The sequence below is a fragment of the Nerophis ophidion genome, linkage group LG24 (genome assembly GCF_033978795.1).
Source record: "Nerophis ophidion isolate RoL-2023_Sa linkage group LG24, RoL_Noph_v1.0, whole genome shotgun sequence".
NCBI classification, from domain to species: Eukaryota; Metazoa; Chordata; class Actinopteri; order Syngnathiformes; family Syngnathidae; genus Nerophis; species Nerophis ophidion.
Window position 1 is genome coordinate 25,271,448 of NC_084634.1, and position 20,213 is coordinate 25,291,660.

At 35.9% G+C, this 20,213-nt stretch overlaps 1 protein-coding gene across 1 annotated transcript in view; it reads right to left on the reverse strand.

Annotated features, from left to right (window-relative positions):
* LOC133542166 (transcription factor AP-2-beta-like) overlaps positions 1-20,101 on the reverse strand; it is a 47,587-nt gene extending 27,486 nt beyond the window's left edge. Inside the window, 7 exon segments of the mRNA XM_061886045.1 lie at positions 1,466-1,488; positions 1,490-1,608; positions 5,491-5,609; positions 5,686-5,905; positions 8,407-8,461; positions 10,460-10,921; positions 20,019-20,101. Of these exon segments, the coding sequence (XP_061742029.1) occupies positions 1,466-1,488; positions 1,490-1,608; positions 5,491-5,609; positions 5,686-5,905; positions 8,407-8,461; positions 10,460-10,921; positions 20,019-20,066 (1,046 nt within the window). The 5' untranslated portion in view covers positions 20,067-20,101.
* Between the last annotated feature and the right edge of the window lie 112 nt (positions 20,102-20,213).

Consider the following 20,213-nt stretch of genomic DNA (forward strand, 5'->3'; position numbering starts at 1 on the left):
TTTTTTTTAAATAGATCATATTTTTGCATTGTTGGATAAAAGTCTTTGGAAGACATGCACCTGGGGAAAGGTTGATTGGTAACACTAAATTGGCCCTAGTGTGTGAATGTGAGTGTGAATGTTGTCTGTCTATCTGTGTTGGCCCTGCGATGAGGTGGCGACTTGTCCAGAGTGAGCCCCGCCTTCTGCCCGATTGTAGTTGAATAAGCGGTAGAAAATGAATGGATGGATGATTAAAAGTCTTTTTTTTTTTAAACTGTGTTTTCAGGACGGGGGTGTTACTGGTGTTTAGGTTCAAGGGGGGGTGGGGGGTGAGTTTGGGGGAGGGGGGGGGGGGGGGGGCAAAAACCCCTCAGCCCTGAGGCCCCCACTAAGGTTAATGTGACCCTGGCTGTGATGGAGGTGATAGTTATTGGCATAGAGGAGCGGCTCCACACTGTGTATATAATATATACAATAGCAAATGTTATGAAAAACTGAAAGCCACAAGCGGTAGAAAATGGATGGATGGAAGCCTACATAGCTGCTTGTCAGCCCGGGGTCTAAATAGGAAGGGATCAGCAATAAAATGCGATAATCGGCAATTCCATACTTTTCACGAAAATCGGCCGATACTGATCGATGGCTGACCGATCGACAGATTTTTTTGATTTTTTTTTACCAATTCCTGGGGATTCTCCGTGCTTGGCGATTTAGCAAAGCACAATAAATACAACTCCTCCTTGGCACGTTTTTTTTTTTGTTTATGTTTTTTTTCACCAGCCCCTCCAGTTACTGAAAGACACAAGGATCCTCCACTGTCAAACGGTCATAAAGCGGAGTAATATAAAGAACTTTACATGGAGATCTAAGACAAGAAGCAAGGGTCAAACATACATTAACAACCTCCGAGCTTGTATCTCCAAATGTCAGCGAGCTCTGCGGGCCTCATAAAAGTGATCCCCATCAAAACGGGGTTCCTTGTAAATTAAGCCTTCAAAATGTGCAGACAACGCTAATCATGCGCTGACATTTCCAGGAATTAAACGCCTTAATATTACAGCTATTTCTTTTATATAGCCTCGCTTTGAATCTTTTTTTTTTTTCTCTCAAAACATATTCAATACCGGGTTTAACCCATATGAATAAAATCCCATATCCAAAATGTCATTATATGGCAGAATGGACCTGGCGTGTATAAGACAGCAGGGTTTGCACCCCTCAGGCCATCTTTTAAGGGGGGGGGGGGGGGGGGGGGGGGGCAACAGAGGGCCGTGGAAAATGAAGGCAGGATTTAATTTCTCACTAATTCCTTTCAGCAGAAATGCTCCCATTTGGAGGAGATGGATGGCCTATTTTTCACCCCATAGTTATGTCACCGGCATGAATCTGTGTTTCTCAGGCTGCGTGTGCTAAAGTGGGGAAAGTATTTGTGTGCGTTGATGTGATGATGTCGTTCTAGAAGCAAAGTGTGCGTCCAACTCACTTGGTGGCCAGCAGCATGTTTTTTCCGCGTGTGCAGCTCGTTGGGGTCCGTGTGCTGCCGGTTGAGGTACTCGCTCACGGCCTTGGTGGGGAACTCTGTCTCGCAGATGTAGCCGAAGTCCCTCGCAAGGTGCACGGCCTCACCTGCACAATGCGACAAATTTGGGGTTAGTGCATATATTATACACAGTAGCAAATATTATGACATGCATTTTAGAAAAACTGAAAGCCTACGTTAGAATTGTACTGTTTTAATGTATTATCCATTTGGAGGACCAAGAAGCGCTTTTGTCAAATTTAAAACATTTTGTTCTGGCATTTAGATAAAAGAAGGACATCATAATTAATATGTTTGTGAAATTCCAATACTAAGGTTGCTGGAATCAAACCACAAATGTTTACTATTACCTACACCTTTGTTTCTTGACCATTGCACCCCCTAAATAAGGGGTTCTCAAATGGGGGTACGCGTACCCCTGGGGGTACTTGAAGGTATGCCAAGGGGTATGTGAGATTTTTAAAAAATAGTCTTGAAATAGCAACAATTCAAAAATCTTTCATAAATATATTTATTGAATAATACTTCAACAAAATATGAATATAAGTTCATAAACTGTGAAAAGAAATGCAACAATGCAATATTCAGTGTTGACAGCTAGATTTTTTGTGGACATGTTCCATAAATATTGATGTTAAAGATTTCTTTTTTGTGAAGAAATGTTTAGAATTAACTTCATGAATCCAGATGGATCTCTATTACAATCCCCAAAGAGGGCACTTTAAGTTGATGATTACTTCTATGTGTAGAAATATTTTTATAATTGAATCACTTGTTTATTTTTCAACATGTTTTTAGTTACTTTTACATCTTTTTTTCCAAATAGTTCAAGAAAGACCACTACAAATGAGCAATATTTTGCACTGTTATACAATTTAATAAATCAGAAACTGATGACATAGTGCTTTATTTTACTTCTTTATCTCTTATTTTCCACCAAAAATGTTTTTGCTCTGATTGGGGGTACTTGAATTAAAGAAATGTTCACAAGGGGTACATCACTGAAAAAAGGTTGAGAACCACTGACCTACACCTTTGTTTCTTAACCATTGCACCCCCTAAATATCTGTCTCACTTGTAATACACTCTTCCGCCACTTGTGGCGGTAAAGACAATATCAAACAGAAGAAGTCTGAAGCTAAAATCTAAAACGTGTCATAAGCGCAAAAATTATGACTAAAGTGGTGACGCTGCATTTTCCTTTGCAATTTAATTAATTGGCAGGTTAGTTAAGAAACAAATATATATATTTTTTATTATTAATTTAGTTATGAATTATTTACTTTATTAAATGTATTTTTCATCGGTTTTTGATCCCCTTCAATTGCGGTACATATTATATATATATATATATATATATATATATATATATATATATACTTTATTTAATTTTTTAATCAGCCTGATAGCAATCTTTGCAATTAACAAATGGTTTCATATTATTTGACCAAATTTATCCTGTCAAACTGTAATTACCGTATTTCCTTGAATTGCCACCGGGGCGCTAAATAATTTAAAACCTCTTCTCACTCCTGCGCTTACCAAAGGCACGCGGTAAAAGTAAGCATGCGCTAATTAATTTAAAACCTATTCTCACTCCGGCACTTACCAAAGGTATGCAGTAAAAATTTGAGGGGGATGTAAGCTTGGACCTTAAATCCTACTGAATAGCTCTTAATCTTCTTCCCTTTGTGCGATTTCAAATTACCGGTATTGAAATCAGCCTCCTCCATTTTGAAAATGATGACAGGGGAAGTGTCACTCTTGACGTCACGAGAGTGACTAGGCGGTAATACTAAGCATGCACTAATTATTTTGGGAAGCGAGTTTGACCCGGCAGTAATTCAAGGCAGGCGCATACTATATATGCCCTGCGGCAATTCAAGGAAATACGGTAGGTTAGATATAACTATTGAATACAATTAAAATCAAAAGTAAGATTACAAATTCAATGTTAATATTTCAGTAGGTCCCAGGCCCCTGTATAGTGGAAAACTTTCGCCCTCAAAAAGGTTAAGAAACCCTGATCTACACCCCACTATCTAAAATGCAAAGTGGCATTCCCACTTCACTCAACACAGACGTCGTGACGTCATCAAAGCTTGCCTTTAAGCGTGCACACACATAGCACCAACATTCTGGAACAAGGATGACGTGATAGAAGGTAAAAATGTAATAAATCTATTTGAGAAAGTTATTTTTAAGTTTCATGTTTGCATCTCATTGCACAAAACTGTGGTGCGTTCAAAGACCCCCTATTAACATTAGTAACAGAGGCATCTCTAGGTTTTAAAGACGCCCTACGAAATGCACTATTAATAAAATAATAATAATAATTTATTATGATTCGTATTATTTACTGATGATGTTATACGGAAATTAGATAATAAATAAAGTCACCTTGAATCTGCATGTGCTGAAGTATATGTAATCATATTTAAGGGAATATTTGACAGGTTCTGTTTGAAATGTTAGCCACTTTACTGAATTTGTTGGAACTTTTTTTGTAAAAAAAAAAAAAAAAGATTTTCGTTTTTTTAGGACAACCTATTTTTAGGGAGGTTTATGCAGGTATGTGCATCCCATCTTCAAAAAGTCAGTTTTTTTCGTCAAGTTATTTTTAAATTTTACTTTTGCATCTCATTGCATATAACTGGAGTGTGTTCAAAGACCCTCAATTAAAGTTAGAAACAGAGAAGTTACTCGGTTGTAAATAACAGGGGGAGACTTAACCCACAGGACATGCATTAGTTTTAATAAAAAAATGGTAATAATTGATTTGTTTGATTCATATTAGCCGCAGCATGAATCTGACATGTTTTACTTACACACATGTATCATCATATTAAAGTGAATAATGACAGGTTATTTAAAATTATAGTCAGGCCAATTTATATTTTTGTAAAATTTTTTTTTTTAAATTGTTGTTTTTTTTAGCCACCCACATATTATTTAGGGCAGTGGTTCTCAACCTTTTTTCAGTGATGTACCCCCTGTGATTTTTTTTTTAATTCAAGTACCCCCTAATCAGAGCAAAGCATTTTTGGTTGACAAAAACAGATAAAAAAGTAAAATACAGCACTATGTCATAAGTTTCTGATTTATTAAATTGTACAACAGTGCAAAATATTGCTCATTTGTAGTGGTCTTTCTTGAACTATTTGGAAAAAAATATATAAAAATAACTAAAAAGTTGTTGAAAAATACATAAGTGATTCAATTATAAATAAAGATTTCTACACACAGAAATAATCATCAATTTATAGTTCCCTCTTTGGGGATTGTAATAGAGATCCATCTGGATTTATGAACTTAATTCTAAACATTTCTTCACAAAAAAAGAAATCTTTAATATTTATGGAACATGTCAACACTGAATATTGCATTGTTGCATTTCTTTTCACAGTTTATGAATTTATATCCATATTTTGTTGAAGTATTATTCAATAAATATATTTATAAAGGATGTTTGAATTGTTGCTATTTTTAGAATATATATATATATATATATATATATATATATATATATATATATATATATATATATATATATATATATATATATATTTAAACTCACGTACCCCTTGGCATACCTTCAAGTAGCCCCAGGGGTATGCGTACCACCATTTGAGAACCACCAATTTCTGGGTTATATGTTAATCCCATTTTTAAAAAGTCAAAAACCTTACTAAGGTTTTTACTTGCTTTAAAGGCTGCATGCAATATATTGTGTTTGGTGCATGTAATACCAAGTGTGTGTTTATGGTAACTTGGGGCCCCAGAATGTGTTGCTACTTGTTTACTATTATTTAAAATGTGTATATTTATTTTTATAGTCTCTAAGTATATGCTTTTATATTTGCATTCAGCTATGTTCCACCTATTTATTATCAATGCATGATGAGGCCTGCATGACAAACATTACGGTAATGGGGAGGAAAACAATTAATGACAGCAATGATAATCACCTTCTACTAGTGACGTTAGTAACGTCACATTCGCAGCTTTACGTCTCCCAGCTGGTAAATTCAAGCCGATCTTCTCCAGTTTTTCCCGCAGGCATTTCCCACCGTTTTTGGACTTTGCTCTGTCAAAATAAAAGCAAACGTATTCACATATGAATATATTTAACCATATGCTTATTAAAGTGCATGGGTGTGTACCTTCTCAACACGCCCCCCAGGAGTGATGCGTTGAGGCACTCGGGTGGGGAGAGTCTCCTCTGCACCTCCCCGACTGTCACCTTGTACTTGGAGGTGGAGCTGAGCAGGGACAAGCGGCCCGGTACCGAGCAGAACAGTTCGTTTATGTTGACGGTGATGCCACCGATCAGGCCGTCCTTGCCCAGCATCAACGACCCAATGTTCTTGGGTGGCATGGGCACTAAATAAAAATGAATAATAATAACACAAAAATTATCAAATACAAAAATGCAATTTGACATTAAATTATATTTAAAACCTCTTCTCACTCCTGCGCTTACCAAAGGCATGGGGTAAAAGTAAGCATGCGCTAATTATTTCAAAACCTCTTCTCACTCCGGCACTTACCGATGGCATGCAGTAAAAATTTGAGTGTGATGTAAGCTTGGAGCTTAAATCCTACTGAATAGCTCTTAAAGGTGCATTCTATGTGTCATACTTGATCATTTCGCGATATTGCCATGTTTTTGCTGCAAGGATTTAGTAGAGAACATCCACGATAAAGTTTGCAACGTTCGGTGTTAAGTGAAAAGCCCTGCTTCTACCGGAAGTCGCAGACGATGACGTCACACGTGTGGGGGCTCCTCACATATTCACATTGTTTTTATTGGGAGCCTCCAACAAAAAGTGCTATTTGGACCGAGAAAACGACAATTTCCCCATTAATTAGAGCGAGGATGAAAGATTCGTGTTTGAGGATATTGATAGTGACGGACTACAAAAAAAAAAATATATTAAAAAAAAAATGCGTTTGCATTGGGACGGATTCGGATGTTTTTAGACACATTTACTAGGATAATTCTGGGAAATCCCTTATCTTTCTATTGTGTTGCTAGTGTTTTAGTGAGTTAAATAGTACCTGATATTCGGAGGTGTGTGTCCACAGGTGTCTTGACGCGCATTGTCTCAGGGGAGTCGACGGCAGCTATGGACGGCACAAGCTCAGCATTTCTCCGGTAAGAACTGACTTTTTAACCACAATTTTCTCACCGAAACCTGCTGGTTGACATTTGGTAGGGATCCATGATCTCTTGACCGCTATGATCCATAGTTAAGTTTCACCTCCAGGAATTTTAAACAAGGAATCACCGTGTGTTTGTGTGGCTAAAGGCTAAAGCTTTCCAACTCCGTTGTTCTACTTTGACTTCTCCAACATTAATTGAACAAATTGCAAAAGATTCAGCAACACAGATGTCCAAAATACTGTGTAATTATGCCGTTAAAACAGACGACTTTTAGCTGTGTGTGTGCGCAGCGCTCATATTTCCTTAAAACCCTGTGACGTCTTGCGTACACGTCATCATTACACGACGTTTCCAAGACAAAACTCCCGGGAAATTTAAAATTGTAATTTAGTAAATTAAAAAGGCCGTATTGGCATGTGTTGCAATGTTAATATTTCATCATTGATATATAAACTATCAGACTGCGTGGTCGGTAGTAGTGGGTTTCAGTAGGCCTTTAATCTTCTTCGCTTTATGCGATTTCAAATTACAGGTATTGAAATCAGCCTCCTCCATTTTGAAAATGATGACAGGGGAAGTGTCACTCGTGACGTCAGGAGTTTGACCGGGTGGTAATACTAAGCATGCGCTAATTATTTTGCAAAGCGAGTTTGACCCGGCAGTAATTCAAGGCAGGCGCATACTATATGCCCTGCGGCAATTCAAGGAATTACGGTGTATATATATATTTTATTTCTGGGTGGAAAATAGCAAAACAATGTCTATGCTTGGAAGAGCTTGCAACGATGAAGTGTGCACATGCGCTCAAAGTGTGGTCAAGTCCGTTATTGTTGTTTATGGTAAAAAAAAAAAATGTGTACAGCTGCACGATTTAATCTCTAGATATAGTTGAAGCAACATAATTTGAATACTGTGCTGTGGCTAATTGATTTTTTGTTCATTTTAGTAGCATGCACGTGCCTATTAATGAGGCGGTGACGTGCGTGCGCAGGTCATTTGCTCTTATCTCATTTGTCCTCGCAGCTGATTGGCTCGTGTTTAACACCCACCAGCCTCTCCTCCCTCTACGCGAGACCAACCCTCGCTATGGATGCTCCCTCACAACATGAATGTCCATTTGGCGCAGCATGCATGCATGCATTTACGCACAAGGGCCATTGCCATTTTTTTTTTTTTTTTTGATAGCTCCACGGGGGATAATACAGCAGATTAGCTCTAAACGAGCTCACAAGATCTCCGTGAGCGCTGCCATTTATTACATCAGCGGCTTAAATGCCCCGCGGGGAGCTCAGTCACTCAACACCCCGCAACTGAATCATTGCGCAGCATCGTGCGTGCGTGCGTGCGTGCGTGGCGGCCATAGGGGCCGGGGCGCCTGGGGGTCGTTAGCCCTCCAACCTGCATGGAGCTACTCACTAACCGTTTACCAACTTATATTGTCATGCTTTCCAGTAATAGTCCAGCACGCATGCCCACAATACCTAAAACCCTCACCGGCCACTTCATTAGGTACCCATTTAATAAATGGTGCCTTAACACAAATAGCCAAATAGTGCTCATGCTTTGATTGACATTTGTCAAGTATAATATATATATGCTCGATAAAATAATTTTAGCAATATACAGACATTAACTCTGCACTCATTAATATGTTTAGTTTGACACACTTCTGCATCAAATATCCATATCACACATGTTATGAATAATTAGTGTTTACCTTTCTTAATTACAGATTGATCCAGGATGTTGGTTCCGTTGGTGTCGTCAATAGTCTGTTAGCACCAAGATAAAACCATTATAAGCTCATGTTTTTTACCGATGAAACACACACACAAACACACACACGCACACACAGCAATAAAAGTCACTTAAAAACAATCCTGCAAAAAAATGCAAAACAAAAAAATATGCAAATTAAAGCTAATCAAAATAAAAATGTCCATATAATTCAAAATTTTTACTATCTTCATTTATATGGTATACTTTGTGTACATTTCTTTAAAATCATTTGATTTATTTGATCTATTTAGCTCATGTATTTTATTTAAAGCAGGCTTTTTGGCCTTGGGCCCTTTTTTTTTTTTTTTTTTTTTTTTTTTTTAGTATTTGTGAGGTGACTGGGAGTTCACTGACCTGATCTCAATCGTCTCCTAAAATACAACACTATTACATTCTTATACCATAATTTAATGCACATATTCATTAATGCACCCTGATTATTTCTTGCTAATTTCCAGAAAATATGTAGGCCATTCAACCAATTTGTATGTCCCCATTTTCCAAAAGTTGGCTATAATGTATTTGAATTAAAACAAATATATATGAAGAAATGGAAATAAAAAAAAATAACATTTTATGACTCACCTCATTTGTATTACAATATTATGTTTAAATTAGATGATAAAAAATACGTATCACGCACATAATTTGTTTTTTAATATAGTTTTTTTTAAAGAAAAAAAGGATGGAACAAATACAATTAAATCTTTTTTTCATTTGTATGAAAAAATATTGTTTTTGTTTTATCATATGATTTTCTAAAACTCGAATGAAAACCAAATACATTAAAATGACCCACATTTGTTTTAAAATATGTTTTCAAAAATTAGATGGAAAAAACAGAAAATGTTAGGACTTACATCCTTTGTTTTAAAATATTAATATTTAAATTAAAATGGATGGGGAAAAATGACATTTCATGTTATAAAATGAATTAAAACAACGTTTTATGACTCACATCCTTTGTATTAAAATATTAATATGGGTGAAAAATCAAATTGACCAACGTTCTTTCTTTGAAAATATTGTTTTATAAAAACGAATTAAAAAACATTTTGTGCCTCACATCCTTTGTATTAAAATATGAATATTTAAATAAAAAAGGGTTTAAAATAAAATTATGAACAACATTCTTTGTTTGAAAATATAATTTTATAAAATAAATAAAAAAAACCATTTTATAACTCACATTATTTTGCATTAAAATAATATACTTGATTAAAAATGGTTGAGAAATAAAATCATGACCAACATTCTTTGTTTGAAAATATTATTTCATAAAATGAATTAAAAAAAATATTTTATAATTTAGAATATTTGTATTAAAATATTTATATCTAAATCAAAATGGGTGAATAATAAAATTGACCAACCTTCTTTGCTTGAAAATATTATTTTATAAAATGAATTAAAAGAACATTTTATGACTCACATCCTTTGTATTAAAATAATATTTAAATAAAAATGGGTGAAAAATAAAATTGACCAACATTCTTTCTTTAAAAATATTTTTTTAGAAAAACGAATTACAAAACACTTTGTGACTCACATCCTTTGTATTAAAATTTTTATATTTGGATAAAATAGGTTGAAAAATACAATTATGAACAACATTCTTTGTTTGAAAATATTATTTTATAAAATGAATAAAAAACACATTTTATAATTCACATTCTTTTGTATTAAAATATGTATACTTAATTCAAAATGTTTGAAAAACTAAATCATGACCAACATTCTTTGTTTGAAAATATTTTTTTCATAAAATAACTAAAAAAAACATTTTATAATTTAGAATCTTTGTATTAAAATATTTATATTTAAATAAGAATGGATGAAAAATAAAATTGACCAACATTATTTGTAAAATGACTGAAAAGAACACTTTTTAACTCGCATCCTTAGATTTTTGCAATAATATCCAGTTTTAAATGGATGGGGTCGGGACGACATTTACTGACCCGCATGCCTCCAAAAACGTCCCTTCTCACCTGAACATCCTCCATGCCGTGCAGCCCGTGCAGCAGTCCGTCTCCCATCCCGGGCTCCAGTCCCGGGTGAGCGGCGTGCAGCAGCACGTCCGGCCTCCGCACGCCACCGTAATCCCGCCTGGGGTCCAGCCCGGGCAGCTGCGGCAGAGAAGCCCGGGGCTGCGCCAGCAAAGACGAGCCGTCCATGCGCTCCCCGGCCGCGTCCTGCCGCTGCCTCGCCCCCCACGCACCCTGCTGGCTCTGGTGGAGCGAGTTGAGCGAGTAAGGGTCGCCGACGTGGGAGTAGGGGTCCTGGCTCTGGTAGTGGGCCAGCGGCTGGTAGGGCGGCGGGAAGTAGGGCGGCTGGAAGTCGGACGAGGGTGCGTGGGAGAGGGGCGGCGCGCTGGAGTAATGCCCGCCGTGGGAGACGGAGCCCAGCTGGGACAGGCGGGAGCTGTGGCTGGAGACGCCGTCATGGCGGTCCTTGAAGGAGCACGCACAGTCACAAACACATTGAAACAGTCGGAATCAACCAAATCAGCAGCTTCAGAACTCACCGCCGTACAGTAAGAGTGAACTAACATCTGGAACACCGCTGCCGCCGGCCTCGCTAAAACAACACAACCCGCCCAACCGTCAACTTTTTAGTCCAGGGGAGCTCAGGCTGTGCCGCTCCAAACACCTCCAGGGGATGTCTACTCTCTCTCTCTCCCCTCTCTCTCTCTCTCTCTCTCTCTCTCTCTATCTCTCCCCTTCTCTCTCTCTCTACCCACTCTCGCTCTACCGTGCGCATGTGTCCGCCTTCACCTCACCGTGTAATTGTTGAGCATGAATGAGCTGCACCAACGTCAACCACACTTTTCCAGCTGAAATGTGCTCACTACAACATAAATAGACCGACCAAAAATGTCACTAACACCCCTCCCCCCATCTAAAAAAAATTCTGTAAATTAAAAAATAATAGACCAAAAAAAAATGTCCACTGCAAAGGACAATAAACCACAATCCCCCAATCTAAAAAAATCTATAATTTACAAAATAATTGACAAAATAAAAATGTCCACTGGAGAAGACAATAAACCACAATCCCTCGATCTAATAAAAAAAATGTAAATTACAAAATAGACCAAACAAAAAATGTCCACTGCAGAGGACACAAACAGACCCCTCCCATCTAAAAAAAAAAAAAAATCTGTAAATTACAAAATAATAGACCAAACAAAAATGTCTGAGGCAAAGGACAATAAACCAAGATCCCGAAATCTAAAAAAAAATCTATAACTTACAAAATAGACCAAACAAAAAATGGCCACTGCAGAGGACATTAAACCACAATGCCCCAATCTAAAAAAATCTATCATTCACAAAATAATAGACCAAACGAAAATGTCCACTGCAGAGGACACTAAACCACAATACCCCACCCCCCCCCCCCCCTAAAATTTGTAATTTACACAAATAGACCAAACAAAAAAGTCAACTGCAGAGGACAATAAACTACAACCCCCCAATCTAAAAAAAAATTCTATAATTTACAAAATAATAGACCAAACGAAAATGTCCACTGCAAAGGAGAATAAACCACAATCCCCCCACACCCCTAACATTTGGAATTTACAAAAATAATAGACCAAACAAAAATGTCCACGGCAGAGGACAATAAACCACAATCTCTCAATCTAAAGAAAAAAAATTAAATTACAAAATAGACCAAACAAAAAATGTCCACTGCAGAGGACATCAAACCACAATCCCTCAATCTAAAAGAAAATTGTAAATTACAAAATAAATCAAACAAAACATGTCTATTGTAGAGGACATTAAAACACAATCTCCCAATCCAAAATATCTATAATTTACAAAAGAATAGACAAAACAAAAATGTCCACTGCAGAAGACAATAAACCACAATCCCTCAATCTAAAAAAAATTAAATTACAAAATAGACCAAACAAAAAATGTCCACTGCAAAAGGACAATAAACCACAATCCACCACACCTCTAAAATGTGTACTTTTAAAAAATAATAGACCAAAAAAAAAGTCCACTGCAGGGGACAATAAACCACAACCTCTCAATCTAAAAAAAATTGTAAATTACAAAATAGACCAAACAAAAAATGTCCACTGCAGAGGACATTAAACCAGAATCCCCCAATCTAAAAAAAAATCCATAATTTACAAAATAATGGACCAGAAAAAAATGTCCACTGCAGAGGACATTAAACCACAATCCCCTAATCTAAAAATAATCTATAATTTACAAAACAATAGACCAAACAGAAATGTCCACTGCAAAGGATAATGAATCACAATCCCCCCACATCCCTAACATTTGTAATTAAAAAAAAAAAAATAGACCAAACAAAAATGTCAACTGCAGAGGACAATAAACCACAATCCCCCAATCTAAAAAATCTGTAATTTACAAAATAATAGACCAAACCAAAATGTCTACTACATAGGACACTAAACCACAATCCCTCAATCTAAAAAAAATTGTAAAGTACAAAATAGACCAAACAAAAAATGTCCACTGCAAAGGACATCAAACCAAAAGCCCACAATCTAAAAAAATCTGTAAATTACAATATAATAGACCAAACAAAAATGCCCACTGCAACGGACATTAAACCACAATCCCCTAATCTAAAAAATCTGTAAATTACACTACAATTGACCAAACAAAAATGTCCGCTGCAAAGGACACTAAACCACAATCCCCCCACACCTCTAAAATTTGTAATTTATAAAATACTAGACCAAACAAAAATGTCCATTGCAGAGGACACTAAACCACAATCCCCCAATCTAAAATATCTGTGAATTAAAAAATAGACCAACCAAAAATGTCCACTGCAAAGGACACTAAACCACAATCTCCAAACCCCCTAAAATGTGTAACTTACAAAAAAAATAGACCAAACCAAAATATCCACCGTAAAGGACACTAAATCTGAATCACCCTAGCCCCCTGAAAATTGTAACGCAAGAAAATAATAGACTAACAACAAATGTTTATTGCAAAGCACACTAACCCACCATTTCTTTAACCCTGAAATGTGTAATTTACAGTACAAAATAGGCCAACAAAAAATGTCCACTCCAGGGGACACTTTACCACAATTTCCCCCATCTAAAAATGTGTAACTTAGAAAAAAATGATAGACCAAACAAAAATTTCCACTAGAGAGAACACCAAACCACCATTGCTTTAGCCCTGAAATTCATAACTTGCAAAAATAATAAACCAACAACAAATGTCCCCTGCAGAGGACACTTAACCCCCAGAAATTGGTAAGTTGTCATAGTGGAACACAGAAAATGTCCAATGCACCCTGGTCAATTGTTAAGTAAAACATGACACTTTCAGCAAACTATGTGAAATTCCCATGTTTATTTGTATTTCACTCACTCAATAACAAATACGAATAATTAAAACAGCTTTAAAAAAAAAAAACATTAATTAAATTTTAATTTATAGTATCCGAATCACAATTTAATGTCACGTCACAGTGACACACTGTAATCGTAGTCCTGTGTGATACCACAACACATTGTTGTCAATCCAAACTGATTTGTCCCTTAAGGGGTTCCATAGCACACTTTTGAACAATAGGGTTGTTTTACGGTCTGTGATCAGGTCAATACATACACCAGTGCAAAGGCGAGTCCGAGTCAGGAAATTCACACTCTTTTCTCGCTGGCAAATTTCCCATGAAATTGATTTCACATTAAAAAACAGACCAGATTTTAGATAAAACTGTTTTGAGCAAATAAATGTAATGCATTCAAGAAACCCACTTTAAACAAAATCCTCATTCTGACCATTAAAATGCATTTGTGTCTAAATATCGGACTGTTTTCTGACGTTAATTTAAATTATGCAAGCGAGTAATAGCTGTGATTAATTATAGTGTGTCATAAGATATAATTGAATTATGAGGACTTAAAGAAAACTAAATGAGCTTTAATATAGCTACAATTGTGGCATAATGATGCAATATGTACATACAGCTAGCCTAAATAGCATGTTAGCATTGATTAGCTTGCAGTCATGCAGTGACCAAATATGTCTGATTAGCACTCCACATAAGTCAATAACATCAACAAAACTCACATTTGTGCATTGATGCACAACGTTAAAAGTTTGGTGGACAAAATGAGACAGAAAAAGAAGTGGCATAAAGCACGTCTTAGAAAGTCGGAGAAAGTTATACATGTAAACAAACTACGATGAGTTCAAGGACCGCCAAATTTAGTAGGACAAAACGGCGCTCGGAAAACACTCGAATCAATGAAGCATGTTTAATATAAACAGTGTGCTATATAACAATTAGGGAGGTTTGTGTCATGTTTGTCCTCCCGCAGAAACCATATTAAAACAAAACAAAAAATGTTCCCCTCATCTTTTTCCATTTTTCATATATTTTTGAAAAAACTCCAGAGAGCCACTAGGGTGGCGCTAAAAAGTCGCATGCAGCTCCAGAGCCGCGGGTTGCCGACCCCCGCACTAGACGGAGCCCGCGTGCCACTACAGTGTGTAAATAAAAGAGCGAGATTAATACAATCCAGTTCAAAAAAGGGGTTGTTGATTTTGACCATTGTTGTAGCACCCATGGAATTTTATTGTAAATATGCTGTTTTTCTACATGTAATCTGTATTAATATTTTAGTATGACATATATCCTGTGTACCACTTGATAGAGCCCGTGTACCTTTACTGGTACTCGAACCACAGTTTGACACTTTTGTCCCAATCCTATTAAGAGTCACTTTTTTCAACATAATCTACACATGTTATGTGTATCAGGAGATGATGCAGCAGGCACAAGACATTGAAACAACGTTGAGAATATGTTGGACCTGACGTTGAGCAACTCAAACTTAACGTTGCTTTTAACTTTTTTTATTCAATGTCGGGTTCTGACGTTGATTTGACTATTGAAGTTTTGTCATTTTTCAACCAATATTCTACAGCATGAAGACAACGTTAAAGTAACATATTTTTTTAACGTCTATTCAATGTCAGGTCGTGACATTGATTTGACCGTTGAATTTTGGTCATTTTTCAACTAATATTCCACAACACAAATACGACGGAACAAAATGCTTTTTGACAATGTTTAATCAATGTCGGGTTCTGGCGTTGATTTGACGATGGAAATTTAGTCATTTTTCAACCGATATTCTACAACAACAGTACAGTGTTGAAACAACATGCTTTTTGACAACGTTTACTCAATGTGAGGCTGTGACGTTGCTTTGACCGTAGAATTTTGGTTATTTTCCAACCAATATTCTACAACACAAATACAACCTTGAAACAACATTCTTTTTAATGACTTTTATTCAATGTCGGGTTGTGACGTTGATTTGACCATTGCATTTTGGTGAGTTTTCAACCAATATTCTACAACAACAACACAATGTTGAAATAACATGCCTTTTGACAACATTTATTCAATGGCAGGTTGTGACTGTTGTTTTGACCATTGAATTTTGGTCATTTTTTAAATCAATATTCTACAAGAATACAACTTTGAAATAACATTCTTTTTGACAACATTTATTTAATGCAAGGTTGTGACTGTTGTTTTGACCATTGAATTTTGGTCATTTTTCCAACAATATTCTATAACATGCTTTTTGACAACTTTTATTCAATGACAGGTTGTGACTGTTGTTTTGACAATTGAATTTTGGTTATTTTCCAACCAATATTCTACAACACAAATACAACCTTGAAACAACATTCTTTTTAATGACTTTTATTCAATGCCGGGTTGTGACGTTGATTTGACCATTGAATTTTGGTCATTTTTCAACCAATATTCTACAACAATACAACGTTGAAAAAAACATGCTTTTTGACAACATTTATTCAATTCCAGGTTGTGACTGTTGTTTTGACCATTGAATTTTGGTCATTTTTCCACCAATATCCTACAACAACAATACAACATTGAAATAACATGTTTTTTACAACATTTATTCAATGTCAGGTTGTGACGTTGTTTTGACCATTGAATTTTGGTCATTTCTCAACCAATATTTTACAACAACAACACAACGTTGAAACAACACCCTTTTTGACAACATTTATTCAATAACAGGTTGTGACTGTTGTTTTGACCATTGAATTTTGGTCATTTTTCAACCAATATTCTACAACAATACAACTTTGAAATACCATGCTTTTTAAATATGTTTATTCAATGTCATGTTGTGACGTTGATTTGATCATTGAATTTTGGTCAATTTTCAACCAATATTCTACAACAACAATACAATGTTGAAACAATATGCTTTTTGACAACATTTATTCATTGTCAGGTTGTGACGTTGATTTGATTATTGAATTTTGGTCATTTTTTAACCAATATTTTACAGCATGAAGACAACATTAAAACAACATATCATAACGTCTATTCAATGTCAGATTGTGACATTGATTTGAGCGTTGAATTTTGGTAATTTTTCCACCAATATTCTACAACAACAATACAATGTTGAAACAACATGCTTTTTGACAACATTTATTCAATGTCAGGTTGTGACTGTGATTTGATCATTGAATTTTGGTCATTTTTCCAGTGAATTTTGGTCATTTTTCCACCAATATTCTACAACAACAATACAATGTTGAAACAACATGCTTTTTGACAACATTTATTCAATGTCAGGTTGTGACTGTGATTTGATCATTGAATTTTGGTCATTTTTCCATTGAATTTTGGTTATTTTTCAACCAATATTCTACAACAATACAACTTTGAAATAAGATGCTTTTTAAATATGTGTATTCAATGTCATGTTGTGACGTTGATTTGATCATTGAATTTTGGTCATTTTTCAACCAATATTCTACAACAACAATACAATGTTGAAACAATATGCTTTTTGACATTTATTCATTTTCAGGTTATGACGTTGACTTGATTATTGAATTTTGGTCATTTTTCAACCAATATTCTACAGCATGAAGACAATATTAAAACCACATAATATTTAACGTCTATTCAATGTCAGGTTGTGACATTGATTTGAGCGTCGAATTTTGGTCATTTTTCCACCAATATTCTACAACAACAATACATTGTTGAAACATGCTTTTTGACAACATGTATTCAATGTCAGGTTGTGACTGTGATTTGACCATTGAATTTTGGTCATTTTTCCATTGAATTTTGGTCATTTTTCAACCAATACTCTACAACAATACAACATTGAAATAACATGCTTTTTGACAACATTAATTCAATGTCAGGTTGTGACTGTGATTTGACCATTGAATTTTGGTCATTTTTCCATTGAATTTTGGTCATTTTTCAACCAATATTCTACAACAATACAACATTGAAATAACATGCTTTTTGACAACATTAATTAAATGTCAGGTTGTGACTGTGATTTGACCATTGAATTTTGGTCATTTTTCAACCAATATCCTACAACAACAATACAAAATTGGAATACCATGTTTGACAACATTTATTCAATGTCAGGTTGTGACCTTGATTTTCCCATTGAGTTTTGGTCATTTTTCAACCGATATTTCACAACACGAATACAATGTTGAAGCAACATGCTTTATAACAACGTTTATTCAATATCGGGTTGTGACGTTGATTTGACCATTGAAATTTGGTCACTTTAAAACCAATATTGTACAACAATATAACGTTGAAATAACATTATTTTTGACATGTATTCAATTTCAGCTTGTGATGTTGATTTGACCATTGAATTTTGGTCATTTTTCAACCAATATCCTACAACAACAATACAACATTGAAAAAACATGTTTTTGACACTGCGATGAGGTGGTGACTTGTCCAGAGTGTACCCTGCCTTACGCCCGAATGCAGCTGAGATTGGCTCCAGCGACCCCAAAAGGGAGAAGCGGTAGGAAAATGGATGGATGGATGTTTTTTGACAACATTTATTCAAAGTCAGGTTCTGACGTTGATTTTCAATGGTTAATTGAATTTTGGTCATTTTTCAACCAATATTCTACAACAACAATACAAGGTTGAAACAACATGCTTTTTGACAACATTTATTCAATGCCAGGTTGTGACTGTTGATTAAAACATTGAATTTTGGTCATTTCCCAAACAACAGCGTGGCTCCAACGTTGGACATATACGCTGTCTTAACTTACAAACTATTTTTCAACCTTGTTTCCGAGTGAGTTTCAAAAGACATGTAAGCGTAATCAAGGTTGTTTCAACGTCTCGAGACTAAAAGGATTGCAAGGCAGCAGTATAAGTACATATGGGGCGGTATGGCTCGGTTGGTAGAGTGGCCGTGCCAGCAAATTGAGGGTTCCAGGTTCAATTCCTGCTTCCGCCTTCCAAGTCACTGCCGTTGTGTCCTAGGGCAGTGGTTCTCAAATGGAGGTACGTGTACCCCTGGGGGTACTTGAAGGCATGCCAAGGGTATTTTTTTAAATATTCTAAAAATAGCAACGATTCAAAAATCTTTTATAAATATATTTATTTAATAATACTTCAACAGAATATGAATGTAAGTTCATAAACTGTGAAAAAATAATACAACAATGCAATATTCAGTGTTGACAGCTAGATTTTTTGTGGACATGTTCCATAAATATTGATGTTAAAAATTTATTTTTTTGTGAAGAAATGTTTAGAATCCAGATGTATCTCTATTACAATCCCCAAAGAGGGTACTTTCAGTTGATGATTACTTCTATGTGTAGAAATCTTTATTTATAATTGCATCACTTGTTTATTTTTCAACAAGTTTTTAGTTATTTTTATATCTTTTTTTTCCAAATAGTTCAAGAAAGACCACTACAAATGAGCAATATTTTGCACTGTTATACAATTTAATAAATCAGAAACTGATGACACAGTGCTGTATTGTACTTCTGTTTTTCAACCGAAAAGGCTTTGCTCTGATTAGGGGGTACTTGAATTAAAAAAAATGTTCACAGTGGGTACATCACTGAAAAAAGGTTGAGAACCACTGTCCTAGAGCATGGCACTTTACCCACCTGCTCCCAGTGCCACCCACACTGGTTTAAATGTAACTTAGATATTGGGTTTCAATATGTAAAAGCGCTATATAAATATTATTCACTTCACTTCACAGTAAAAACAAAAAACAAAAGGCGCTCCGGGGTGACGCGTGGGGGTCTCGTGTCACGAGTCAAAAGGCGCCTTCATTGTGATCCTGGGGTCCACTTTAATGACATTAGGGCGCTCTCTTCACAGGCCGTGGGAGAAAGGCCATGTGCGCCAGGAGACACCGGGGGCCATTTTCTCTTCACGGGGCGATTTTCTTCTATTATACTTGCGGGATAAAAGCCAACATGATTTACATAGACCCATCCCACGCGCCTGCACCATCAGTACTCGACAAAATCCAGGCTACCAAACATTGATTTCCCTATTTTAAGTCATGGAAAAAACTCTATATGTCGGATGAATGAACCACGACACACTTCAGGCCTAAATGGCAACACCTGCAGGCCCACACCTGTCCATGCAAACAAACACGTGTAGAAAGGATGTAAAGCATGCTTTGATAAAAATGCACGTCAACATTACCTCGTAAATATCTTCATACTTGACATTCTCAACTAGTTTCCACAGCATGGTCGCTTCTCCGCTGTCTTTAACCAAATGCCAGAGAAGAAGAGATGTCACATCCCTCAGTCTCTCTCTCTCTTTCTCTCTCTCTCTCTCACACACACTCCCTCTCTCACTCCTTCTCATGCGCCTTTACTCCACCTTCTGCAAAGA